Below are 27,704 nucleotides of genomic sequence, written 5' to 3' on the forward strand. Positions count from 1 at the left end.
CCGGGAGAACCTCCCTGAGGGCACCGGCTACTCAAGGTTGTGGTCAATACTGTCAAAATGGCCATTTGCATTACCAGTATTGAAAACCATGAATTTTGATACCCATATTCCCCAAAATTGTATGGTTCGGTAAATGTCCTCCCGGGAGAACCTCCCTAAGGGTATCGGCCACTCCAGCTTGTGGCCCGAGTTGTGGCCAATACTGTCAAAATAGCCATTTTCATTACCAGTATTGAAAACCATGAATTTTGATACCCAAATTGCCCAAAATCGTATGGTTCGGTAAATGTCCACGCGGGACAACCTCCCTGAGGGCACCGGCCACTCCAGATTGTGGCCAATACTGTCATAATGGCCATTTTTATTACCAGTACCAAAATCCAAGAAGTTTGATACCCATATTGCACAGTCTTGTTAGCCTTTCATCGGAACACCCACTCTGGGTCTGGTGGCCAGAATATTCCGGTGGCTCTCAATAAATCCGGTTGGCCTGCCTCCGCTTGGGCTGCTCCTTGCTCCAGGCCAGCTGCTTTTCGACCAACTGCTTCTGGGCCTCCAGGCCGTCTGCTTCCAGGTCCAGGTTGTTGTTTACTCTTCAGCGTCCAACGATAGAATGATTTCCTAGGGTTGATCGAGCGGGGTTATATTGGCTCAGAATGGTGACGGATGCCCCGCCCCTTTGCGCCGTGTTGAATCTGGTAGAGCATCACCGGCTGCTCTTGAGGAAAGTAAAGCCCAGAGATCATGTTTCATGTTTGTTTCCCTTTTATTTTCCTCTTTCCTGCTATATCTTAGCCCTATTCATCTCCTACTCTTCTTTTCCTTTGAGTCACTCTACTCACTGTTCTTCTTCGTTTTCTTCGGGCCCATGATCTTCAGCTCCAGTCGTCCCAAACTGCACCGCACCTTGTCCGACGAATCTCGCCACGGCCCGACACATCGGGTTCGAGTCAGCCACCACCTTCGCACTGGGTTTGTCAGCACTGGGCCAGATCTCGCATACACCTTCCTGACGATCCGCTCGGCGTGTCAGGTTCCGTGCGCCCGATGTCAGGATTGACGTCGGTCGCGTTCTCTACCGGGTCGAGCTCCTCGGGTGTCGTTCCACCAAGATACGCTCCTCGTCGACCTCCCCGACGCGCGTAGCGCCGAATGTCGAGCTCCTGTCGACCGGGTGGCTCTTTCGGGGCAGTCCGCAGCATTCCAGCAATCCAAAACAACGCCCTGTAGGAATCGGCAATGATTACCGTAGGGGGGGGGGAATAAATGAAGATTGGCCGGTTTCTTACCCCAGTGGTGATCCGGGGGCGTTTTCTTAAACTTGTTGGCCGCTTGCGTCCGTCGCAAGTCCCGTCCGGCGTGTAGAAGCTCTCCCTTCTGTGGTGCCGTTCCGGCACTCCAATCAATCGAGGTGATCGGCTGGCAACGGCTTCGACGGTGGCCGCTCCAACGGTCAAGGAACCGTTCCGGCCCGTGGTGCAGACGAGCACCAGCCGCGGCAACGACGCGGACTTTCCTCTTCTTGGCGGCCAACTGGCCGAGCCCGTGACGACGCAACTTCACGTGGAACGATTTTGACGTTTCTTCCTTCTCTCTTCGCGTGACATTTCTACCGAGTCGTCGTTGACAGGCGTGCGAGCAGTCGAGTGAGGGGTGTTTTCCAGCAGTTTTGTTTTGTTTCGCACAGTGGGATTGATGATAATCTTAATTTACTAAAATCTTTGACAAAATTTATCCAAAAAGCATACAAAATAACCACTAACGTTACAGCCGGTTATCCCATTCCTACGTCATTCGCTTTTTGTTGGTGGGGATGGAAAGTCGTAAAGGCAGCATTTTTGGCAGTTTTGTTCATTCCACCGTCATTTTGTTATTTTTATTTTATTGTCCATCCGACATTTATCTGTCTTAATGGACTGGGTGGTAGAAGCCCGTTCGAGTTGGATCGCTAAATTCGCCACTCTCGAATAGGCATAAAACCTACCGTCTTTTAAACATGGTCAATACATTTCACGAGATACAATATAAACTTAGAGCTAAACAAAAATAGTACGGCGTAAGTTAGAAATAAAGGAATCTACAGCCATCCCAAGTAGCAAGAAAAACATCGCTCTTTATTTTTTTGTTGAACAATTGCTGCATAAGTGTTTTTATTCGTTAATTATTGAACAAGTGTCAACACATTTGGTCAATTGTTCACATTTTGATCAAAAAACCATTGTTCAACATGGCTGTGTAACACTAATGCCAAATCTAGCAACGGATTACGAATAGTTCATTTTGAAGTTTATTCTGACCTCAATGAAACATGCTTGTAGAACTCGTAAAGCAAAATGACATTTGCAGACATGATGTTTCATTTCAGTTTGCTGAACGTGATAACAAAGTAGATTTGACCTTTCTCTTCTGCTGGGATTTCTCGTAAACAAGTTGTTTATGTGAAGTTCGCGTTCATGTTCTAAAATCCGAGCAAGGACATGTTAACGAAACAAGCAAGGATAGTTCTAAAAATAGAAACAGCTTACGTTCGAAAGAAGTTTGGGCAAACTGTTAGTGAACTTGGTAAAACCTAGATGACCGCAAACTTCTTATTGACGTTTAGGCCTGCTCATCCAACATAACCCCTCGTGGAAAGAAGCAGACGCGCGCCCGGACTTGACATTTGAAGTGATCTTGGGTTCGATACTTGCCCTGAGCATTCTTCACCAAAAAGGAAAACTGAAAATGCAGCACCGGGAACCAGCAGCAGTAATAGAGTAGTAGTAGCAAGCGATGTTCATTAGCACTCAAACATAATTGAAAAAAAAAAATCCCCAAAGGCATAACTACACAGAAAAAAAATTCGGTAAATTTACATCATTTATAATGTACCAAAAGTGCACGTCAGGCCCGTAGCCAGGGGGGGGGGGCTACCGGGCTGCAGCCCCCCCCCCCGAAATTTTTCCCATTTTTTTAAATTGTACTACCTTTAACAAATCTCAAAATAATGATTGTATGTACTACCTTAAAAGTAATCTCAAAACAATGATTGTGTGTTCTCTCCACAGAAATAATTTGTAAGATAGAGAATCAAGAACAGATTGATAAAACGAAGTAATTTGCCTGTCCATTGCCGAGCTCAGTTTTTTAAGATTATGGATCCAATATTTAAAAGTTGAGCTGCAGATTTGAACATCGTTCCATTCAGTAACATTTCATTTATCCCATAGTTTTAGCATTACATTGGTTAGGGTGGGCCAAATCTGGGCTTTCTGAGGCTACCCCCTGAAATCAAAGATTGATCACTAGCCTATGTTCCAAATTTGAGCTTTTTATGACCACTGACCACCAAGTTTGGGAAAAATCGTCAAAATGTATGGAGAAAAGCAACTGTTTCAGTTTTTGACCTGTGGAAGGCGCAATAACTGTCCAGTTCTTACCAATTTTCTTAACTAATATCTTCTTTAAATTTGGAAAAACTTTCTCAAAGATACCTTATTTTTTGGGTTTTTTTGCTAAAAAGTTATTAGCCTTCGAAAATAGCAATATCCGGGGCTGCATAGAAATAATTAATTTTTAAACTCATGTCTGTGCTAGCTTGCCTGGCAATGCACCTGTTATGTTGCGCAAAAATGGCCATTTTCGGAAGCTAATAATTTTTTAGCAAAAATCCTTAAATTTCGTTGTCTTAATTATGGTAGTCGAACATAAGTAAAAAAAAAAGTAATCCACTTTAACGATCCCCGGGTCTTTTGTGGTCTCTGTTGCAAGTTTCTGCTCATTTCTAGGCGTCCGAAGGTTATGTGTGGTGAGCCACCCAAAATCTCTTTTACGCAAATGGACCGACGTTTAACTTCCCCATCCGATAGAAGGCTCGAACTTAAGTATGACCCCTGAAGAAACATAAAATAATTTAGAATTTTTAGATTCAAAGTGGCGGCCAAAATGGTGGCCAAGAAATATTGTTCAAATCTAACTCAAATGTGGTTGCAGATGCCGAATTTGATGTTAAAAACAAGCATATAAAAAAACGATTTCAATTTGTTCATGATTCGATTATCCGAAGTCTTTCGAACTTTTGGATAATCGGTTTGTCGAATTTGGACTGCAAAATTAATAACCCTTCTTTATTTGCATTAAAACCTCTTTTTGAGGACCTTCATACTATTAACAAATGATTTTTTCTACATTTTTCAAAATATGCCATAGTTTCTACAAAATTCAGATTTTGTTTTCAAAATTAATTTCGACTATTATCAGAAATACACTTCTAATATTATCTTTTTGGGTTTTAGAATATGGTTAGTTACATATCTGAGACCTTAAAGAAAAATGCTTTAGAAATATCTGTGTGTAATTTTTATTACTTTTTCGTAATCCTTTTTCCCGAAACCACTCGTCCAAAATGCTTACTTTTGGTCACATTTATTTGTTTCCACCGTGGCCACTCTCCAATTTTTATTTAATATATCATAAATCGAAAGATCAACTAAGTGAATCCTTATTATCAACTTATTTTTGCTTTGTGCATGAGCTTGCGATTTTTGAAGCAAGAAATAAAAAGATAAAAATATTCAAAGTGTAAAAAAAAGAAAATTAAAGCTTGGATTCAAAAACTCTGCAATTATATTAATTAAACATCATTTTCAAATTGTTAAATTTCTGATAAATAATTCATTTTTAAACTTTTTCATTTCAAATTTTTGATTTTATGGATTAGAATTTCCATTTTGAAGATTTTAAAATTTCTTCATTATTTTTTTTAAATTGTATTTCATTGTAAATATTTTCCAAAGTTTATGTTGCCTCCCTTTCAAAAGTGGCAGAGGGCAAATGCAATATTTTTTTAAAATAGCTTCACAGCTTCAATGGAAATGGAAGTCTAATCAACTGAAAACAGTTATTTCTGTATTCATAACTTATTTCGATTAAGTCCTTTTAGGAGCAGTGACAACAAATTTGAATTGTTTTTTTCTGCGTTGATAATCATGTACGACATGTTTCGTCTCGTTTAAAAATATTTAAAATTTTTGTAACATTTCGTTGAACCGCGGCAAGTTTTTTTCACGAAAAAAGCTTTTCGCCAGTAACTAGATATTTTGAAAACTAATGATGCAAAACAACTGTACTGATTTAAAGTGAGGTTTTGAAACACTTTTAAAATGATAAACCAATGGCTTGTAATTTAAATTTTTATATTTTTCATATATCAAAATTTTAAAAATACCATTATTTTCCTATTGATTATTGTAATGACTTTTCTCTTATTTCAAACTTAATTCTGAGCAAAAAACAAAATCCATTCTTAACATATTCGGCATTTTGAGATTCAGCATTTTGACATCCGGCTTCTTGTGGCAATTCTTCAATATTATTTTAGCGAATACATTTTTTTCACACGTTATTCTCAGTCGCATTCAAATAAACAAATCAAAATCTCATCAACACATAAAACGAAACTATTGGCACTACGCCCCCCGGGGCATGGCCTTCCTCTAACGTGGGATTTCTGCTCCAGCGCCTCTGACGAGACAGGAGAAACCGGGACCGACGTTTTACTTCACCATCCGATAGAAGCTCAGTGGATAAGGCGGGAATCGAACCCGCGTCTCATAGCATCATCGGGATCGGCAGCCGAAGCCGCTACCCCTGCGCCACGAGACCCACACATATTGCACCCGAATAAATATCCAAAGCCGTTGTTCTGTTCCTTTTCAGCTGCGTACCGCTAAAGCAAAATCTTTCCGTAAATCTTTTCTTGACTGTTTCTTGAGCATTTTTTGAATGGAGTTTTAAGAGTCTCCGTATACAGGACATTTTTTTTTAATTTTCATTTGAATGTAAAATATGATTCTTGTAGCAAAATTCATACTAAGATTAGATTTACAGGAATAATCTACTTGGTTGAGGAATTCTTACATAAAGTTTTCTTTACTTTTAAAACATCATAAATTTAAGATTACAATAAACACATGATAATTTAAAAAAATCAGAAATTGCAAAATAACAAAAACTATAAAAATAATAAAATAATTAATGCTAAAAATCCTGAATTTTAATAAAAATAAATTTTGATCATTTCAAAATAAAGATATTCAATAAAAAATATTCAAACATTTCAATAAATTATGTTTTTTTAATCTTAATTTTTTGATGCTTCAAATATTTTTATGTTTGAATTCTAGTGCAGACTAAGATTAGATTTACAGGAAAAATCTAATTGATTTATGAATTCTAAAATAAAGTTTTCTTTACTTTTAATTTAGCAAGGTTTCTCAAATATAAAATTTCTAAACCATAAAATGTGCAGGATTTTGTTCCCAGAGTCAAGATATTTCTTGAATAAACATCGATTCTAATAAATGGTTACAATTCTATATTATTCAATTATTATTCATTTCCCGGATAAACGAAAACTATATGAATTCTAGTGAGGACCTTTAAACAACCTTATGAGTTATGGTCACCATTTGTAATAATGTTATTTGGCGGACCTTGATAACTATTTGTCAAATGGTCACCATAAGTAATAGAGTTATTTGAATGTTTGTAATGGTCAACTATTTTCTTGATGACTTTAAAAAACTATTTGAGGATGTTTACTCAAATGGTTACCCTAAATCATAAGGTGATTTTTAAGTTCAAATGGTTCATATTTATTCACGATTACCATATAGAAACATTAAATACCCATTTGAAAAATAGTTAGAATTTGCAAAAAGCGTTTACCAAATTTGACTAAGTTTTGTTTTCAAATGAAAGAATCAAACTTTTTTGTCTGTAGCTTCATAAGGGGTTGGGTTTGTGCTGGAGTCAGATTTGGGCAACTTCCGGAACAAGATTTTGTCTGACTAAGTTGCCGGAAAAGTGTACGATCTACTCAACGATGGTGGGGCTGATAAAAGCGAAGAATTACAACTTTGGCGGAGAGTTTGTGAACCATATGGTAAAGGCATTCACTATACGGTGAAGTGTTCGTCGTGCAGCTGTACCAGTAGTACCAAGTTATGTGGACATCATTTGGCTTACTTGGCCCTGGATTTCACCCACATTTGAGCTTCCAAAGAAAGCCAATCCGAAGTTTACCAATTTTAATTGACAGAATCTAAACCAACAAAAAGAGAAAACAAACTGAGGAGCTCAAGAACAAAAAGGCTCGAAAATGTCGGTTCCTTTTGAGTTTCGTTGACGATTCAATTTTAAGCATATCATGTTTGTGATAATTGTTACTTTATTTCAATTGTATGAGCGAATCATTTTTCAACAGTTGATAATTTTGGATTCACGGCATATTTGCGAGAGCAGGTAACGAGCGTAGCGAGAGAAGAGAAACGAAAGAGCGCACCAGGCAGAATATTATTACTCTGCTTTTTCGCGCTCTCTCGTTTCTCTCCTCTCGCTATGCTCGTTACCTGCACTCGTTGCAGGCTGGCGCAGGCAAAAACAGTCTGAAGTGAAACGTTTGTGCGGCTGGTTGTTGTCTACGTTTTGTGCGCAGGTATAACTTTCAAACAAATCATTTGATTTACCAGACTTTGTTTACATTTTTCTTGTTGATCATTTCAGCGCCGTGGAGAACTTGAAACAACGGAACAGCTGGTGCTGGAGGATTCGGCGGCAGCCGACCGACAAAACAAAATCGAAGCGAACGCACGATTGGCATTAATCAAGGAAATCATTTGAATCATCAGATAAGTACACATATTTGAATGTTACATTCTACTCGATACTTTGTGATTGTTTTTCTTATTTTTTTCAGGTTTTGACGACTTTGGCAGTATGATCAACCGAACAGAATCGGCAATCAACTAGAATTAAAGCCAAAAAAGTTTTAATATTATTGTTGTGAACCATCCGTCATAAAGTGAACAATTCTTTAAAAATTAGGTAGGTAAAAAATGCTAGAAAAACTATTAAAAACCATTTGAAAACTATTTCTCAAATAGTGGAACTGGGAGAAAATTATAGAATTAACCTTAAATAACCGTGTGAAAACTATTTCTATAATAGTAGCGCTCGGTAAAAATAGCAAGAAAAACCCTAAAAAACCATTTACGAACCTGTTAACGCACATAAGAGCGTCTGGTGCTTGGTTCGTGGCATAATCGGATCTGGACAGAACTGAAACTCGCGGGTTAGCTAGTGCACAGTAATTTGTAATCAAAACTTTATTGCTCTTGGTTTCTGTCGGTTTATTGAACTGTACTGGACGGTAATTAGACAAGAAAACTGTAACTTTCTACATCTTGAGCTGTATTTCAGAACAGGACGGTTCTGTTCTGTCTGATCTGTTCTGTACTGTGTCTCGCGGAGCAATGGCCACTTCTAGAGAAGATTCCTGTGACCAAAGCTGGTAGTTCTAGCGGGAAATTCTATAACAATGCCAAGAACTCATTTGGAGATGCTTAGAATTATTCTGTAGTACTAGATCTAACTGAACTGATACAAATCTACAATCTGAACCTTTTGCATGCGCAAACATACCGCTCGCCTTAAATTACTTCGTATTTTAACACAAAACAATCTTCCTAAATCGTCAATCGATTTTCCTACTGTAGCTACTGAACAGATCTGATCTGAACAGTCTTCTTCTACGGTCAGTTTCTTACAAATGTTTAATTTTCTTTGTTTGCTTGATCTTCTTGTTGTTACTGCAGTTGTTGTTTGTTGCTGACGATCGTATCGTCCTTCATCTGTTGATTGCTCCCGCTGATGTTGTTGCACCTGACACGATGCTTTCTACCTCTGCGCTCGTTGTAGCTAGTTGTCCTTCGTTGAGCGTTCCAGCAACCTGTTCGGGGAAACGAGTAAATGTTCGACTGGGTTGTGTATTTCAGAATACTTAACTCCGGGTAGAGTTGGAGTGGCAGTTCCGACCCGTCCGATCGGAACGGCGCCACCCCTGCTTGCTTTTTGCTGGAACCTCGTGTCAGCTTCTGGCATGCTGACTTGCTGTACTGTTGCTGTAGCTCGTACGCGATTGTGTGCGACATAAAATTGCCGCCCGCCATTAGATACCACTGCTCGTGAGCAGCCTCCTGTTTTGCGACCTCAGAGCCGCCCGCCGTAGTTGACCTGCTGTTGTTTAACTTCTTGCTGCTGTAGATTCTGTAGTCTGCTGTCTGCTCTGAACTGTCTGTGCAGTTCCGTGCTGTCGTTTCTGCTGAACTGATCTGCTGATCCTGATTCTTCTCCTCACCGCTTGTTCAACACTGCTGATCTCGATGCTAGTTCCTGCGAACGACATAAGCGCCGCCCGCCATTGTGTGTTGTTGTTCGAAAACTCCACCAATGCTGCTGCTGTCTCTTCTTTTCCGTACTGATTGCCTTCAGTGTGCGCTGTGCTGAGATTGTTTCGTCGCTGTTTGCGTTCTGATCGGTTCTGTAGCTGAGATGTCACCCTGGTGGTCGACTTTCCTTCTTAAGAACGCTTCTTGCTGGTACTGCTGTTTCCTCACTGCTTCTGCAGATACAGTGAGCTTCTTCTTGACTGAACTGTTGCTGTAGACCTCTTCTGCTTCGGGTCGTCCGTAAATGACGAAACAATCTGTACTTCAAACCTCCGCCTTCTTCGTCCGTTCGTTCGATTCCAAAACTGTACTGTACTGAACTTCTTCGCTGTAAACTTCTGCCGGTTTCATTCCAGTCCGTGGTACACGGCTGTACCTTAATTTGGCTTTCGCCCCTTCACAGAGATCAGCGTCTCTACTGGAATGTCTGACGGGACCTGTGTGTCCCCTCCAAACGTGAGTCCTTTGCGCCTGTGGTCCGTTGCTCCACCACTGAACGTGGAGCGTGATTTCCCAAAGCTGGGCAAATCCATAGCAATCCTCCGGTCGGCGCACCGAAAGATTGTACCGCATCCTGCGGTCCGTACGACACATGTGTCTGCGAGCGACGACATGTTCGTCTTCACTCGGTTGAGTGGTCCGTATTTCCAAACTGCTGTTGGAGCTGACGTCACGTTGGACACCAACAACTTCGTTGCTGGTCCAATGGCTTGAGTTGTAGCGTTGAAGTTAACCTGGGATCGAATACGACGGCTGAATGGCTGGACTGTTAACTTAACTGAATGGCTACTTAACTGAGAGCCCTTTTGGAGTGGCTGGTCTGGCCCGTCCGACCACAACCGTGCCACCCCATAAGGCTTTGTGCTGGCACCAGGAACATCTGCTGTTGAAGTTGGATCGCAGCTTGAACGACGATCCTCCGACGATTGTCTCGCCGGTCTGAAGATGATGTTCTGGTCACCGCTGTTGCGCAGAGAACTGCGCTCTGCTCGTTGATCTGATGACACAGCGATTTGCCATCGCTGAGCTGAACTGGACAGTAAAAACTTTCAGCGATCTGGAACCGCTGAACTGCTGCTAGCGTAGACTTCGACCACGCTGACCGAACTGTTGAACTCTGAACTGTTCTATCCTCATGACGCCACAGAGCTGTACTCCGTGTGTAAACTGTTGATTGTTATCACCGCTTGGTTGAGCAGTGCGCAGCTTCTGACGTCATGAGTTGCTGATCTGCGTGCTTACTGTTGTTCTGGTCTGGACTGAACTGATTGAGGTTCCAGCGACGAGTACCTGAGACGGGAGAACGCCTGAGCGACTGTACGAAACGTAACTGAACAGGTACTTATCTGTGGGTGGTTTTGGGACGGCTGTTTGACCCGTCCGATCACAACGCACCGCCCCCGAAGGCTTTACTGCTGGACACCTCGATTCAGCGTTGAGCTTGCTGATCTGCTGCAGAACTGGACTGTGCAGTACTGCTGCTGTTTGTTTACGTCGACCCTTGGTGAAGTAGATGACCGATTCTTTCCACTTCCATTTTTTCCCGAGAGAAACAACACTTTTAGTTCAACAGTTTATTTTCGCAAGAATTTTTCTTCTTTTAATTCAGTTCATTTTTTCAGTCAGTCAGGTCAGTTCTTCTCTTTTTCATCTTCTTCAGTTCAGTTCAGGAGTTTCACGACTGCGTCGTGAAGCAGCAGGTGATGTTTGTGGAGCTTTGGGGTTGGTCGTTGATTTGCGCACTTTAAACAGCGCATCGGCTGCGGACAGCTCTCGCTCCGATGCTTCCGGCAGAAACAGTTGCGGCACAAGTTATTTGCCGACACAAACTTTTCCCGTATCTGGACCGAAACTCCTTGGAATTGTTCACACTCAAATAAAAACTCCTTCTTCCCGCAGTAGTAGCAGGTTGGTGGTAGGCAGGCTGGACGGTGGTGTATTTGTGGCGACACGTCAGATGATCCTACGCCTTCATATGGCACTACTTCCATTCTTGGTTCATCCAGAGTGCTGTCTGGAACGCTCGCTTCGCCGGCAAGCTCGGCCACCCGCTGAATTCTGCCTATTCCCAAGATTGCATCCTCTACCTTGACGAACGCCTCGGCCCTTTCTTCGTACGACTGCCCCTTGACCTTTTCCTCCACTCGATGACGCATTTCCACCAGCAACTTCTTTGTGGCAGCTAACCAGTCAAGTTCCACAGGACTCGGCCGCCGTCGGATCTCGAACAGTGCGAGGATGGAGTTGACGCTCTCCAAAATCACCGATTCGTTGGTTGCTGCATCTTCCACTGGGAGGGACATTTTCCACGCGATCGACTACGGTAACAAGGAATTGTTTTCTTCAGCTGAGCAGGACGGAACTGATCGGGTTGTTTTGACAGCCAAGGTTTTCTGACGTACGGGTAGCACAACTTTCGCTGACTTGGTTTTCGAACATTCGGCCTTAGGCTGATCCAAAATTCACCTTTGAACCCTTTTTTATCGTTGACCTTTCTGAACTGGACTGATTCTGACTGAACTGTTAACTGAATACCGCACTGAACTTTTGTTGCGAAACACTAGTGCTTCCACCACTATTTTACTGCCTTTTTACACAACTTTTCCTTTTACTTTGCCTCAGCTTTCTGCAGAATTTTGAACCAGTTGCGCAGACTTTAGCGAGCACACCTTCTTTTCACTGTTTCGCACAACTTTTCGAACTTGCTTGTCAGTCAGTGACGTTTCCCTTTTGCTGTCAACTCTCGAGATTTGTTTTGGTAAAACTTGCGGTGCAGTTCACGAGTGGAAAATTCACACGATTTCTTCGGTTTCTGTGAGTCTTCGTGCAGTGATTAAATCACAGAGTGACACACAACGCAGCTGCGATGCCGTGCGGTTATGGCAGCAGAATTATGGCACACGGCAGACATCTTCCTGGACTTAGCTGTTTGGAATGGCGACGACCAGATCCGCCATCGCGCCTGATTCCAGGTACACAACACTTGCACAACTGAACTGTCCGTTTTTTCTACTTTACAACCGATTAGCCAACTTCGACCCCAAGCGATCCAGGATTTCCTGGATCCGGTTCGAAGGACCATTTTATGTTAACGCACATAAGAGCGTCTGGTGCTGGACAGAACTGAAACTCGCGGGTTAGCTAGTGCACAGTAATTTGTAATCAAAACTTTATTGCTCTTGGTTTCTGTCGGTTTATTGAACTGTACTGGACGGTAATTAGACAAGAAAACTGTAACTTTCTACATCTTGAGCTGTATTTCAGAACAGGACGGTTCTGTTCTGTCTGATCTGTTCTGTACTGTGTCTCGCGGAGCAATGGCCACTTCTAGAGAAGATTCCTGTGACCAAAGCTGGTAGTTCTAGCGGGAAATTCTATAACAATGCCAAGAACTCATTTGGAGATGCTTAGAATTATTCTGTAGTACTAGATCTTACTGAACTGATACAAATCTACAATCTGAACCTTTTGCATGCGCAAACAGAACCATTTATAAAACAGTAGCAGCAAGGTTAAAAATTGTAAGAAAAACCTTAAAATACCATTTAAAAACCATTTCTGAAACAGTAAAAACCGGAGGAAAAAGGTCGCTTCCACCCCGGATAAACGAAAACTATATGAATTCTAGTGAGGACCTTAAAACAACCTTATGAGTTATAGTCACCATTTGTAATAATGTTATTTGTCGAACCTTGATAACTATTTGTCAAATGGTCACCATAAGTAATAGAGTTATTCTAATGTTTGTAATGGTAAACAATTATCTAGATGACTTTAAAAAACTATTTGAGGATGTTTACTCAAATGGTTACCCTAAATCATAAGGTGATTTTTAAGTTCAAATGGTTCATATTGATTCACGATTACCATATAGAAACATTAAATACCCATTTGAAAAATAGTTAGAATTTGCAAAAAGCGTTTATCAAATCAAGTTTTGTTTTCAAATGAAAGAATCAAACTTTTTTGTCTGTAGCTTCATAAGGGGTTGGGTTTGTGCTGGAGTCGGATTTGGGCAACTTCCGGAACAAGATTTTGTCTGACTAAGTTGCCGGAAAAGTGTACAATCTACTCAACGATGGTGGGGCTGATAAAATTTAAGAATTACACTTTTGGCGGAGATTTTGTGAACCATACGCACTCACTATACGGAGAAGTGAAGTGTCGTGCAGCTGCACCAGTAGTACCAAGTTATGTGGACATCATTTGGCTTACTTGGCCCTGGATTTTACCCACATTTGAGCTGCCAAAGAAAGCCAATCCGAATTTTACCAATTTTAGTTGACAGAATCTAAACCAACAAAATGAGAAAACAAACTGAGGAGCTCAAGAACAAAGAGGCTCGAAAATGTCGGTTCCTTTTGATGCGCTACAATTCCTTTGAGTTTCGTTGGCGATTCAATTTTAAGCATATCATGTTGTTACTTTATTTCAATTGTATGAGCGAATCATTTTTCAACAGTTGATAATTTTGGATTTACGGCATGCGAGAGCAGGTAACGAGCATAGCGAGAGAAGAGAAACGAAAGAGCGCGCCAGGCAGAGATTATTACTCTGCTTTGAGCGCTCTCTCGTTTCTCTTCTCTCGCTATGCTCGTTACCTACACTCGTTGCAGGCTGGCGCAGGCAAAAACAGTCTGAAGTGAAACGTTTGTGCGGCTGGTTGTTGTCTACGTTTTGTGCGCAGGTATAATTTTCAAACAAATCATTTGATTTACCAGATACTTTGTTTACATTTTTCTTGTTGATCATTTCAGCGCCGTGGAGAACTTGAAACAACGGAACAGCTGGTGCTGGAGGATTCGGCGGCAGCCGACCGACAAAACAAAATCGAAGCGAACGCACGATTGGCATTAATCAAGGAAATCATTTGAATCATCAGATAAGTACACATATTTGAATGTTACATTCTACTCGATACTTTGTGATTTTTTTCTTCTTATTTTTCAGGTTTGGACGACTTTGTCAGTATGATCAACCGAACAGAATCGGCAATCAACTAGAATTAAAGCCAAAAAAGTTTTAATACCGTAAACTGGGGTCAATCGGGACACATGGGGCGAATTGGGACCATGTTTTTACCATGTTGGAGCACAATATTTTGATTTTTCTTGTTGGTTTCGGTTAGAACAGACTCAGACCAACAAAATGTGTACATCCATTTCCAAATATAAAAGCTTTAAGTGCTCTAAAAACTGCTGTCCCTATTCATACTGTAGTCCCGATTCGCCCCAGATTACGGTATTATTGCTGTGAACCATCCGTCAAAAAGTGAACATTTCTGTATAAAATAGGTAGGTAAAAAATGCTAGAAAAACTATTAAAAACCATTTGAAAACTATTTCTCAAATAGTGGAACTGGGAGAAAATTATAGAATTAATCTTAAATAACCATGTGAAAACTATTTCTAAAATAGTAGCGCTCGGTAAAAATAGCAAGAAAAGCCCTAAAAAACCACTTACGAACCATTTGTAAAACAGTAGCAGCAAGGTTAAAAATTGTAAGAAAAACCTTAAAATACCATTTAAAAACCATTTCTGAAACAGTAAAAACCGGAGGAAAAAGGTCGCTTTTATGCAAAAATTAACTTTATTTTTACCATTACACAAATGGTAATCTGACGAAACGTTGTTCGGAGATTTTTAAGGTTACCGTTGCTAACCACCCTCATCTCAGATGGTCGAACTTTATGAAAAATGGTAAGGTACCATTTCCGATATGGTATTTTAAAGGTTTTCCCGGATGAACGAGGATGATTTAGTGACCATAAAGAAACATTAAATTACTTTTTGGGAAATGTTGACGATTTGTCAAATTGTTGGTTCGAAAATATGGAGTTATGTTTTCACAAATAGTCAGTATTTGGAAAATTGTTAATTTAAATTTTAAATGCTGCAAGACTTTGATCATATTCCTGATTATGAATTAATTATTTGACAGATCTTATGTTTTTAGGGTAAAATGCAAACATGTAAAATTTTAGTGTAACACGTTGTTTGTGTACGTAGGACCTTTTCAGATAAACTCTATTTATATATATATTTTTTAATTTTAATCAAAATTCTTTTAAAGAAGCTGTTTTTATAAAATTAGAAATTAATATATTGTTTCTACAAAATAAGAAATATTTATGTTTTTTTATTTAATCTACATGAAGTATAAACATAATTTTAGTTGTAACACATAGTTTCATAGCATCCAACTCGGGCAAAAATTTGTTGGTGACATCAACATTCAATTAGATGGCCTTTTAGTTTAATTATTGCACAAAGTGCAAAAAAAAACTATATAAGACACACACCCTAGTTTGAAATTCTAGAGTTTTTTTATTAGGTCCTATAAACATATGAAAGACAATAGTTTATTCGTCCTTTAAAAAAAAACTCTGCAAAGTTTGCAATATTTCTAACTAAACCGATTCCCAACTATTTGCACTGCATTTTCAAAAAAAAGTTTCATGCGTTTCAATGTCGTTGGTTGCATCCAAGTTTTAATGCATTCCACTTGTATCCAACATTGCATAATATAGATCGACTTAATTAATCAATCGACATGATCGACATAAATGGCCAAACCCCTTTTGAACGTCTGTCAAAACACAAAGTTCGCGAACAACCAAACATTCAGCACAGTTCGTGGAGGAGGAAAAAAACCTTGTGCGCTCCGTATCCTTGTTCCGGTGGGACCTTTGCGTTCCGTTCCGACCGTGGATCCGCGCGGAATTTGCGACGAGTGAAGATCCCTTTTGGGTACTTGCCAAAGTGCACATTTTTGTGATTGTTTTGTGCGAAAATTTTCTCTCCCCACTTAGGGTCAAGGTTGACTTGGCAAGATTGTCCGTATTTTGGTCGGAGTGTCTCGCGTAGACCGGAATTGGACTGTCGGCAGGACAGCGATGGCAAAGGGGTGCCGCAGGCGGAATGGGTGCCGGCGCTGAAGGACAACGAGCAGGCTGAGGTGCTGTACAATCTGTTTCAACGGCCGTAAGTTGGAACATGTTTCGTTTAATTATTTTGAGATGATCACAATCTTTCGTTTTCAGCGTAATCAAGTGCGAATCCTGGAGCACTGCGAAGCGTCCATTGTGCTGATCGCTGACGGCGTGATGCTGCTGTACGAAGATTTTGCATCGCTTCGATCTACCTGGTGTTGAACAAGGAATTGATCGAGCGGGTCAACGTGGACACGACCTACAGCCAAACTGCAAAGCACATGAGCCAGTTGCTGGAGCTGGGAATGCTCGCTCCGAAGCTTATCATTCCACATTTGTCCACGATGAGCGACGAACTGAGGAACCTGGAATCTTACGTGATGCGAAGATCCTCTGTAATTATTAAGTTTTTTGTAATTACAAAGCCGACTCGGTCCTAACCAGGTCCCAGTACCGAAAAGGACCTAATAAAAATAATTTTATGAAAAAAAAAATAAAATCTTACGTGATGCGCAACTATGTCCTGCATATCATGGGCGAAGCCATCGTGACCGAGCTGACCTAGGAGGAACTGGCCGATGAGCTGAAGGAAACACGCGATGACTTCCTGCATGATTTGTTCAACCACACGATGGACGTTTCGGCCCATGTCCGCTCGAAGGTGCTTCAGATTAGGCACTACATTCAGGGCCAGAACGCGGTTCCACTTAGCAGCTGGCAGCACCAGGTGCTGAAAGGTTCTGTCGAACGGCTCGAGGACAAGTCACTGCTGGTGCGCAAGAACTCGATCGCGTTGATCCTCGAGCATAATCCGTTCTCCGCTAAGCTCTCCCTGGCGAAACTTCGCAATGAAGAACGGGACGGAAGATGGTCAGCTGCAGGAAATTCGCAACAAGATGTTCGAGCAGGACCCGGCGCTCAAGAAAACCCAACAGCAGTGGGTGTACTACATGATGTTCTCGAAAGCGTATTACGTCAAGACCCAGCACGGCCCGAACCTGAACGAGGAGTTCCAGAAAAGGAAAACGAGGTCAACTTCCTGAAGGATTCGATCCGTTTCGCGGAAATCGTCTATGCTGCAGGGCATGGTGATGTCCAAGTCTCAAACGGATGTGTATGAAGCGATTGATTTCTTCACCTCGGCTTACCTTTTTGGGATCAAGGGAACCGAAAGTGGAATGCAGCAGAATGAGCAGTTCCAGTGCCGAGCGATGGAACTGTAAGACGCGCTGACGCGGCAGGACATGGTGCAGCATTTACGCGGGGTCACGTCAAGCTGGACCTGCCCAAAGAGAGAGTGAGTCGATTTCTTATGATGTCCCGTTTTTGATAAACTCACGGTTTGAAATTTGTCGCAATTTGTTCTTGCTGTTTGGTGGCAACGTAACCGGCCAGAACATTGAAACGATGTGATTTTGTTATATCTAAGTAACTTTGCGGAATTTAGAATTTTGCTTTGTATTTTACACCAAAAACTTGTATGTGGTGAAAGGCTATTCCACAAAGCGCGCTCTCTCTCTTGTGTTTATATTTCTGTTTTCGCCCGTCGCGCGCAGCGACAGTCAAAAGAGGTCTGCGCTGAAAGTTGACAAGTCAAAACTCCTCTTGTTTTGGTGCGTTTCGTCGTGGTCGTCACGGTTCGCGGTTGTTTATAAGCATCTTCACTATTTTCGCGTTCGTGTTTTGTTTTCAAAAGTGAGTGTAAAAGAACTGCCTTCCATCCTCACAGCAAGTATTGGCTGCGTTTGTTTACATCCGTGAGCAGCTAGAAAAAAGTTCCATCCTTCCGTCCAGCGGGATCGAAGTCGCCGAGGAGGAAAAACAATACAAAGGTGACAATTGAGTGGTTTTCCGGATCGTTTGTTTACAGAAGTGTTTGCTTCTAGAGTGCTACGTGAAAATCCACCAGGTTTGTTTACTTCCAAGAACCAACCAAAACAAATCAACCGGATAACCACGCAAATTTTTATTAAATTTTAATGCAAACAATCATGTTGTTTCAGATTTCGACGAAAAGTACCTTTTCAGATTTGTGATTCCGACCCCGGCTGCCACCAACAAGGACGCGTTTTTAGCGACAGATTCTCTCGGTGAATCCCGAATTGTGTGGACCTGTTCTTGTGCATTCTAGTCGACATTGTCGAGGATGGTCGTGGGCAAAGTTCGTCGCGGCCATTTAGATAGGTATATTTAGCTTATCTTCCCTCCTCCTCTTCGTCCTCCTCTTGAGTAAAACAGTCTTTTCGAGCGGCCAAGCAGCAGTTGATATTCTGTTGACGGAGCTGGCAATAGAACCAATGCAGCCCGAGAGTTTTCGGCCTAAATGGAAACATCACAAAGAATGTACTGGTATGTATGTCGAGAAGTTTCATTTCTTATTCCCATTTGCTTTTTTTTATGTGAATCTCGTTGTTTGCCCATCAAACATAATTCGAATAAATCAGAAGTACTCTGTTTGATTTGCACTTTCTCTAAATTCTCTCATTTCAAATGTGCAACTCGATTTATTTGCAGATTTTGTATTCAACGTAGAGTGGAATATCACCATGGGACTTGAATATTATATCGTAAATAAATACATTGTGGTTTATTTTGTTTTATTTTTCTAGGTTTGTACCTGAAGCATGCTTTGATCTTAAAATGAATTTCGTCAAGTGCGACAGGTCATCAGGGTGCGACACGCTCTCATCAACCAGCGGTGCCACTTTTATCTAAACTCGAAGCTTCCAAACTACGAATAACCGGCGTGATATAGCTGCGCCGTTTCCTATCGCAAGCGATTTCAAGTCAAGCAGAGTACCTAATTGACGACGTCCACAGGATGGCGAAGATGGAGCTGGCATCGAAAATGCTACAGTTGTGCTGGATGGGGCGTACGACTTTGATCAACATCCTGCTGTAGCGAAAGTTTCCTTCAGATTTGTTTAACTTAGAATTAGAAATGTCTTTTTTGACAAGTCAAACCTTTAGACACACGCAATACCTCTTCCTCCCTAAATTAAACACCAGTTAAAAGGAACCCCTTTTTAGCTTAGGATTTTTCGATCATTGTACTACTAAAATGACAAAATAAATTAAAACATTTGGACAAAGTAAAACTGCACTGTTTTTTTGCTCAAAATCCCGAAAACCCTTAAAAATTGATGTTAATTCGAATTGTTACAACTATTTCTCAAAATGTAACGCGCCATGGAAAATCACTCAAATAACTATTTAAAACCATAAAAATACCGTTTGAGAAATGGTGAAATCCCTAAAATATATACGCAAAAATGAACTTTCAAAAGAATTTGACAAAGTGTCGCTAGAAGAAAAAATCAAATAGTGAATATTGCTAACAACATATATGGGGAATAGTTCACTATTTGAGAGACAGTGAGGAATTAAAAAAAATATTTACCAAATAGTTGCTATACAATTTGGTAAAAGGTTGATTGAATATTTAACAAATGATTTTCAAACGGTTTTTTTCTATGCGGGAATTCCTATCATTTTTCAAATAGAGGTTACGATCTCTGAAATGGTGAGTAAACCATTTAACAAAAAGTTTTTTTAAGGTTCTCGTTTATGCGGGTAGGTAGCAAAGCAAGTGAAATAAACGGTCGCATATGGGTCATTCCATCTGAAGCGGAACAGCATTTGAAAATTACCCTCTCCGATCCTGCTCAAATTTGGCAGGGCTGTTGATACTATCAAAACATGCAAGAATCCCGAATTTCATCCAAATTGGACCACCTCCTCCATTTTTGTACCTCCCCAAAAATTCGACTTTTTGGCGATTTTTGAGCAAAACACCTATTTTCAAACGGCGATGGCTCAGGAACCACAAATCATAGAAGGTCGGTCTTAGACTCAATTTTGAAGGAAATTGGACGTAGAATCCATTTCCGCGATCAAAATTTTGATTATTTTATTTTGTCTACCTGTATTGCGCAATTGAAAACTTTAAACGGCCGTATCTCAAAACACCCCATGTTATTTTTTTAATTTGACCTTACTATGAATACAAAGAGACGAGTTGTTCCTTTTAATTCCGCTATATATGACCTTACCATCGTATTCCCCGGCCAAATTTACATAAGAATCACTTATCGACAGAAATGAATATGTTTCGTTCCAGAGATATCGAATTTTAAAGTTTTGAGTTTTTGAGTTTACCTACATCAGCTTCATTCGCCGCATCTGCTGGAAGCATACAGGCGGGCTGTTTAATAACTGCTACCTGGTGTTCTGGGAGATGATTAATTTAATTTTTATTTTTATAATTTTACGCAAATATTTTTTCAAATAGCTAATACCTTGATCAATCTTTTTTGTGTAAGGAATATTTATTGGGTTATTTTGAATGCACCGTTTTTTACGTGTTGCTAACCGTTTTAGAGTACCCCCGAGGCCATGGGCCTAGGGCCTCTGTCATGGGCGGTAGCAAAATAGTGCCATTAAGCAAAACCCCCAAAATCTGATTTATGGATTAAAAGTTTGATCATATTAAATCGATTTTTATATTGTGAGCCAGCTCCATTTGATGGAAAGATGATTTTGGTCAAGGTACATTTAATTAAAAAATCCTTATACGTGTGGACAGCAGCCGTATTGTGTTCCAAGAATCCAAGAATGATAGAAGAAAAAAACATTGTTGTTCGGATGGTGTCGAAATCATCGCAACTAAATTTGGGGAATCAGCCGCTTGGCGGCAGATCAAACTTTGTATTTTTCTCAAATTTTTCTAACATTTTTCAGTTTTATACTTTCCAGAAATCCTTTTCCTACTCCTTGTGGTCGTCCTTCACTAGAGTACAATGTATCAACAAATTTTATTCATTTTAATTAATATTTTTAGATTTTTACTAATCATGTATCGTGCACTTATTGTTCAGTGTTACTTTCAAGATCAATTGCATGTTACTGCTCGCTCCCTCGTAATCCAATTCTGCCCTTTACTGTGTGTCGTTATTGTTCTGTCCTGTGGGTTAGCACATAAATTCACCTAATTTTTTTGAGCAGATAAACATTCGCGATATTAAACTCGAGTTTCCTACAGTTATGCAGTTAATTTTTGCTCAATGTGATCAAGATTATTTATGACGAATTATTATTTCAATAAATGGCCAGGTAGCAGTTATTGATCAGCCCGCCTGTGTGCTTCCAGCAGATGCGGCGAATGAAGCTGATGTAGGTAATCTCAAAAACTCAAAACTTTAAAATTCGATATCTCTGGAACGAAACATATTCATTTCTGTCGATAAGTGATTCTTATGTAAAATTGGCCGGGGAATACGATGGTAAGGTCATAATAAAGAAATAACATGGGGTGTTTTGAGATACGGCCGCTTAAAGTTTTCAATTGTGCAATACAGGTAGAAAAAATAATAAGTCAAAATTTTGATCACGGAAATGGATTCTACGTCCAATTTCCTTTAAAGTTGAGTCTAAGACTGACCTTCTATGATTTGTGGTTCCTGAGCTATCGCCATTTGAAAATAGGGGTTTTGCTCAAAATTGCAAAAAAGTCGATTATTTGGGGAGGTACAAAAATGGAGGGGGTGGTCCGATTTGGATGAAATTCGGGATTCTTGCATGTTTTGATACTATCAACAGCCCTGCCAAATTTGAGCAGGATCGGAGAGGGTAATTTTCAAATTTGCACTTTTTCGTGCACAGTTGAGATGGAATGACCCATATGTAGATTGCAGCAAATTTTGATAAAACGTAAATGTTCAAAATGGCATATCTCCGAAAACGCAAAAAATCGCAGGCTGGAAATTTCAGCAATGATAGATTATGATCCAATCTTTCAAGTGATCTTAGTTTCATGTTTAGCATCGGTTAGCAAAAAAAAGTACTCGATTAACAAACACAAAAAAATAAGTTTTGTCGAAAAAATGCTCCAGTTATTCGATGAAAACTTCAGTTTTTGGTTTGGAAACACCATTTTATCTATTAATAGTTTCAAAGCTTATCTCATTACTGTTGTATTATGCAGATCCCTGAATCTGGCAACACGGTTAGGAAACACACCAACACACACACACACTCGTAGAGCACAGACGCCGTTCGGGCAGTTGAGAAAAGTACATTGTCGAGTTCAGACCGCTGTTAATAAACGCTAACTTAATCGTACTTTTTAAGTGTTTTAATAACACCAGAACATGGTTTCAGAAGTGCGTGAACTCTGAGAGACATTTCCGGCGTCGTCTATATCGCGGAAAGTGTTGATTTTTTCATAAAAAAGCGAAAAAGTTTTCGCGTCGAAGCTCGCGTCGTTTTTTGGTTTTCGTACCGCCATTTTGTTTTCGCGAAGTGAACATCCTCGTAAAATGGATGCTGATCAGTTGAAGCAGCTGATGGACCATCAGATGAAGATGGTGGAGGAGATGATTAAGGGAATGTCGACGGCGAATGCCCAAATGGTGGCCCTCGCCGTAACCAAAGCCACGGCCGCAGCGAACGTTCCAGCGCAATCATCTCAAGTTCCTCTGCCCTCACCGCTTGTGCTCGAGGGTGACATGGAGGAGAACATGGATTTTTTCGAGAAAAGCTGGAACAATTACGTAAAGGCAACACGGATGGATAAGTGGCCAACCACCGACAACCAGCAGAAGGTTAGTTTCCTGTTGTCGGTCATCGGTGAGCAAGCGAGGAAGAAATTCTTCAACTTCGAGCTCACGGCAGATCAAAGCGCCACACCAGAAGACGCTTTGACCGCGATTCGAGCCAAGGTAACTCCGAAGCGGAATATCATCCTGGACCGGCTTGAGTTCTTTTCCGCGACACAAACGTCACGGGAAACAACGGACGATTTTTTGACCCGACTCAAGACGCTGGCACAAATGTCCAAGCTCGGTGATCAAACCAACAGTCTTGTTACGTACAAACTTGTTACTGCCAACAAATGGCCCCAGATCCGCTCCAAGATGTTGGCCATCCCAGACATAACCCTCGACAAAGCAGTGGACATGTGCCGGGCGGAAGAGATCACCGCAAGGCGCAGCCTGGAGTTGGCGATGTTGCCGCCGGAATCCGACGTAAAGAAGATCGGCAGGAAGAAGGTCCAGTCCAAGGCGAAACAATTTCGGTGCAAATTCTGCGGTGACGCCCATGAGTTCGTGAAAGGTGCTTGTCCGGCCTTCGGCAAAAAGTGCAATCGTTGCAAGGGCCGCAACCATTTCGAGAAGGTGTGCAAGCAGAAGTCCAAGCCAAGCCGAAAGAGCTCGAAGCGCGTGAAGGAGATCAAGGATGACAGCAGCGGGACGGAGGAGTACAGTTCTCACGACGACGCCTCATCGGAGGACAGCGAGGAGGAAGAGTACGAGATCGGAAAAATTTTCGACGACTCCGACCGCGGAGGAAGTGTTTCGGCACGAGCTGGAAGTGAAGTTGAACAAAAAGTGGAAGAAAATCGTATGTGAACTAGACACCGGCGCAAACACGAGCCTTGTTGGATATGACTATCTAGTGAAACAAGTGAAAGAAGATAAACCAGTGTTGTTGCCATCAAAGTTGCGACTGCAGAGCTTCGGTGGGAATCCCATCAAAGTTCTGGGTCAAGTGAAAGTGCCAAGCCGTCGAAAAGGACGCAAATACAAAGTAGTGCTGCAAGTGGTTGAAGGAAGCCATCGACCACTGCTCTCGGCCAAGGCCTCGAGGGTGCTGGGATTCGTGCGTTTCTGCAAAGCCGTAACCTTCGGTGGTCCAAACCCGGCTTTCCCCCCTTCGGATTTGCTTAACATCTACCGCGTGGAAGCCCAAAGACTCGCAGACAGCCACAAAGACCTGTTCAACGGCTACGGCAAGTTCGACGGCGAGATTTCGCTGGAGGTTGATGACTTGGTAGCCCCGTCGATCCAGCCGCCACGCCGAGTCCCCATCGCATTGCGCGGTAAGTTGAAGCACGAGTTGGAAGTCATGGAGCGAGATGGAATCATCACCAAGGAGTCGGCCCACACGGACTGGGTCAGCAACATACTCATCGTGCAGCGCGGTGATCCAAACAAGCCGAGCGTTCGCGTGTGCCTGGACCCAGTGCCGTTGAACAAAGCTCTGAAGAGACCGCACTTGCAAGAGACCGTCACACTGGATGAAATCCTTCCGGAACTCGGAAAGGCCCGGGTTTTCTCGACGGTTGACGCCAAAAAAGGGTTTTGGCACATCGTGTTGGACGAGAAGAGCAGCAAGCTAACGACATTCTGGACGCCTTTTGGGCGCTATCGCTGGATACGCATGCCCTTTGGCATAGCACCGGCTCCGGAGATATTCCAAATGAAACTTCAAGGAACAATCCAGGGTCTGGACGGCGTCGAATGTATTGCGGACGACATTCTCGTCTATGGGACCGGAAACACGATGGAGGAGGCACTCATTAACCACAACGAACGCCTCAAGAAGCTCTTCCGCAGACTCGAGGAGCACCACGTTAAGCTTAACCGAGAAAAGCTGAAGCTGTGCCAAACGTCCGTTAAGTTCTACGGGCATGTTTTAACCGACCAGGGACTGAAGCCGGACGAGAGCAAGATTTCGACGATTCGCAAGTACCCAACGCCGACCAACAGGAAGGAGGTCCACAGGTTCGTCGGGATGGTGAACTATCTCAGCAAATTTATTCTGAACCTCAGCGCGAATCTCACCAACCTGCGAAAGCTTATCGTCGAGTCACAACCCTGGAAGTGGACAAGCGCAGAAGCGGACGAGTTCGATCGTGTGAAGTCGCTGGTTTCAGACATCGGCACGCTCTCGTACTACGACGTGAGCCAGCCGATCACCATCGAATGCGATGCAAGTTGTTTCGGGCTGGGTGCTGCCGTTTACCAAAACAACGGTGTCATCGCCTACGCGTCGCGCACGCTGACGGACACCGAACGGAATTACGCGCAGATTGAGAAGGAGCTGTTGGCTATCCTGTTTGCTTGCATCCGTTTCGACCAACTCATCGTAGGCAACCCGCAAGCAACAGTGAAAACGGACCACAAGCCGCTGATCACCATCTTCAACAAGCCGTTGCTCTCCGCGCCGAAACGACTCCAGCACATGCTGCTGAACCTGCAGCGTTACCGTCTCTCGATTGTCTTTGTCACGGGCAAAGAAAATGTAGTTGCTGATGCACTGTCACGCGCCCCGGAACCAAAGGATCGTTTGCAGTCGATGCAGCAGGTGATCGAATTTGTGCAGCGTGGATGGCCAGCATCTGCCGACCGAGTCTCGGAAAACGTTAAAGTTTATTACGGCTACCGCGAGGAACTTTCCACGCAGAACGGTCTTGTCTTCCGTGGTGACCGCATCCTCGTCCCGCACATTCTCCGTCGCAAGCTGGTGGACAGCTGTCACGTCAGCCATAACGGCGTCGAAGCCACCCTCAAGCTTGCCCGTGCTAACCTCTTCTGGCCGGGAATGAGCTCCCAGATCAAAGAGGTCGTAGCACGCTGCAACGTGTGTGCCAAATTCGCCGCTTCTCAGCAGAATCCGCCCATGAAGAGCCACAGCATTCCGGTCCACCCGTTCCAGATGATATCGATGGACGTATTCTTCGCGGAGTATCAAGGACACAAGCGAAATTTCCTGGTCACGGTGGATCACTACTCCGACTTCTTCGAGGTCGACTTGCTGAAGGACCTTACGCCGCAATCCGTCATTGCGGCCTGTCAGCAAAACTTCGCGCGGCACGGCACACCCCAAAGAGTGCTGCGTACAATGGTACCAACTTCGTCAACCGACAAGTGGTGAAATTTGCGAAAGACTGGGATTTTGAACTCGTGACTTCCGCACCACACCACCAGCAGGCGAACGGGAAGTCCGAAGCTGCAGTAAAAATCGCCAAACGCTTGCTGATGAAGGCCAACGAAACAGGGACAGATTTCTGGTACGCGCTGCTCCACTGGAGAAACATCCCTAACAAGATTGGGTCAAGCCCATCTGCGCGATTGTTTTTCCGTGCTACAAGGTGTGGCGTTCCCAGCTCGATCAATAATCTGCTGCCGAAGGTGGTGGAAAGCGTCCCGGAAGCTATCGAGCGAAACAGAAAGAAGATAAAGTTCCAGTACGACAAGAAGGCGCAGGTTTTACCTGAGTTGACGACCGGATCTCCAGTGTTCGTCCAGCTTAATCCGGAAACATCCAAGGTTTGGACACCTGGTACTATCGCCAACCGGATGAACGATCGCAGCTACTGTGTCGACGTTGCCGGCAAGGAGTACCGGCGCAGCCTCGTCCACATAAAACCACGTCAAAAACCTGCAACGACACCCGTCCGGAACGGAACACCTGTTCCTGAATCGCTACCGGAAAGTGGATCGAATTCTGCAGCACCAGACTTTCCTGCGATCACACCGAGTTGTCAAATGGATGAATTTACTGGAGAGAACTCGCCGCCTGCTGCGATGCCGCAATCGCCGCCGCTGATGGTTTCAGCGCCTGCCGCGACAACACGAGGAGCGGTGCGTGGAACGGAGAGCAAAGATAACCACGTGGGCACTCCAGGAGTTACACGACCGAGACGAGAGACCAGGATTCCAGCGAAGCTGAAGGATTTTATTTTGCACTAGCGTAACTTTTACTTTTCACTGTGGAGAGGATGTTGTATTATGCAGATCCCTGAATCTGGCAACACGGTTAGGAAACACACCAACACACACACACACTCGTAGAGCACAGACGCCGTTCGGGCAGTTGAGAAAAGTACATTGTCGAGTTCAGACCGCTGTTAATAAACGCTAACTTAATCGTACTTTTTAAGTGTTTTAATAACACCAGAACAATTACCTTTTCAACGATGTATAATTGTCCTAATCAAATATTTAAAATGGCTGAGCTATGTTAAAATTAAACAATCAGCCTTTTTTACGAAAAACGCTAGTTTTTTGCTCAATTTTTTTACTTTTAGCTTGCGTATCTCCGTAATAAACAAACTTAGAGCTTTGAAAATTTGGATTTTTCTTAGTTAGAATGTTTACTTTCGTGAAAAAAATATTTGGAGAATGTCACTTTTTTGAAACTTGGCCACCCAATGTACCATAGTGCAATCCTAAGGCGTGAGTTCGAATCCCGCCTGATTCATTCATTTCGTTTTTGTTCATATTCAAAGTTCAAATTCCTGATTCCAAATTTCAAAGGTACCGACCGAGATTTGATCCCTGAACCTTCTGCTTGTGAGACAGAAGCCGTAACCACTAAGCCACGGAGCCGGTTTTATTACAAACATTTAAGTGAGATCCGGCTTCAAAAAGTAAAAATAATGTGAAAGTGTTCTGGCAAAAAAATGTATTCACGTTGAATTTACGTGAAAAACCTTATAGTATTTTTCCACTAGGTTTTTTCATGTAGCTTTAATGTGTTTTGAAATGTAACTTCAACAACCCAAGTAACCATTCAGCACTAAATTTAGTCACTGTATAGCACTAACAGCGCATTTCCAGCTGCGGGTAAAAGCTAAAGTGTTTACACATCAGCATCAAAAGCGCTTTTACAGCGCATTTGCAGCTGGATTTGGACTTTATATTTCTGTTTTAGTGCA

General features: G+C 42.3%; 1 protein-coding gene and 1 long non-coding RNA gene across 2 annotated transcripts; one reads left to right on the forward strand and one right to left on the reverse strand.

Annotated features, from left to right (window-relative positions):
* Positions 1–752: 752 nt before the first annotated feature.
* Positions 753–1,737, reverse strand: LOC119769426. The gene is made up of 2 exons (XR_005278342.1): positions 1,290–1,737; positions 753–1,224 (listed from the first exon to the last, which is right to left on the reverse strand). It is a non-coding gene; the product is annotated as an uncharacterized LOC119769426 (long non-coding RNA).
* Positions 1,738–22,518: 20,781 nt separating this feature from the next.
* On the forward strand, positions 22,519–25,918 carry LOC119769140 (uncharacterized protein K02A2.6-like). The gene is made up of 2 exons (XM_038261042.1): positions 22,519–23,602; positions 23,676–25,918. The coding sequence occupies exons 1-2, from the start codon at positions 22,519–22,521 to the stop codon at positions 25,916–25,918; spliced, it is 3,327 nt and encodes a 1,108-aa protein (XP_038116970.1).
* The last annotated feature ends 1,786 nt before the right edge of the window (positions 25,919–27,704 follow it).

The sequence above is a fragment of the Culex quinquefasciatus genome, chromosome 3 (genome assembly GCF_015732765.1).
Source record: "Culex quinquefasciatus strain JHB chromosome 3, VPISU_Cqui_1.0_pri_paternal, whole genome shotgun sequence".
In the NCBI taxonomy this organism is placed as follows: Eukaryota; Metazoa; Arthropoda; class Insecta; order Diptera; family Culicidae; genus Culex; species Culex quinquefasciatus.

Bases quoted from the DNA above. Each gene is read 5' to 3' on its own strand.
- LOC119769140 (XM_038261042.1), top strand. From the start codon at position 22,519: ATGGATGCTGATCAGTTGAAGCAGCTGATGGACCATCAGATGAAGATG. The intron at 23,603-23,675 runs GTATGTGAACTA...AAGTGAAAGAAG, and splicing joins ACAAAAAGTGGAAGAAAATC to ATAAACCAGTGTTGTTGCCA.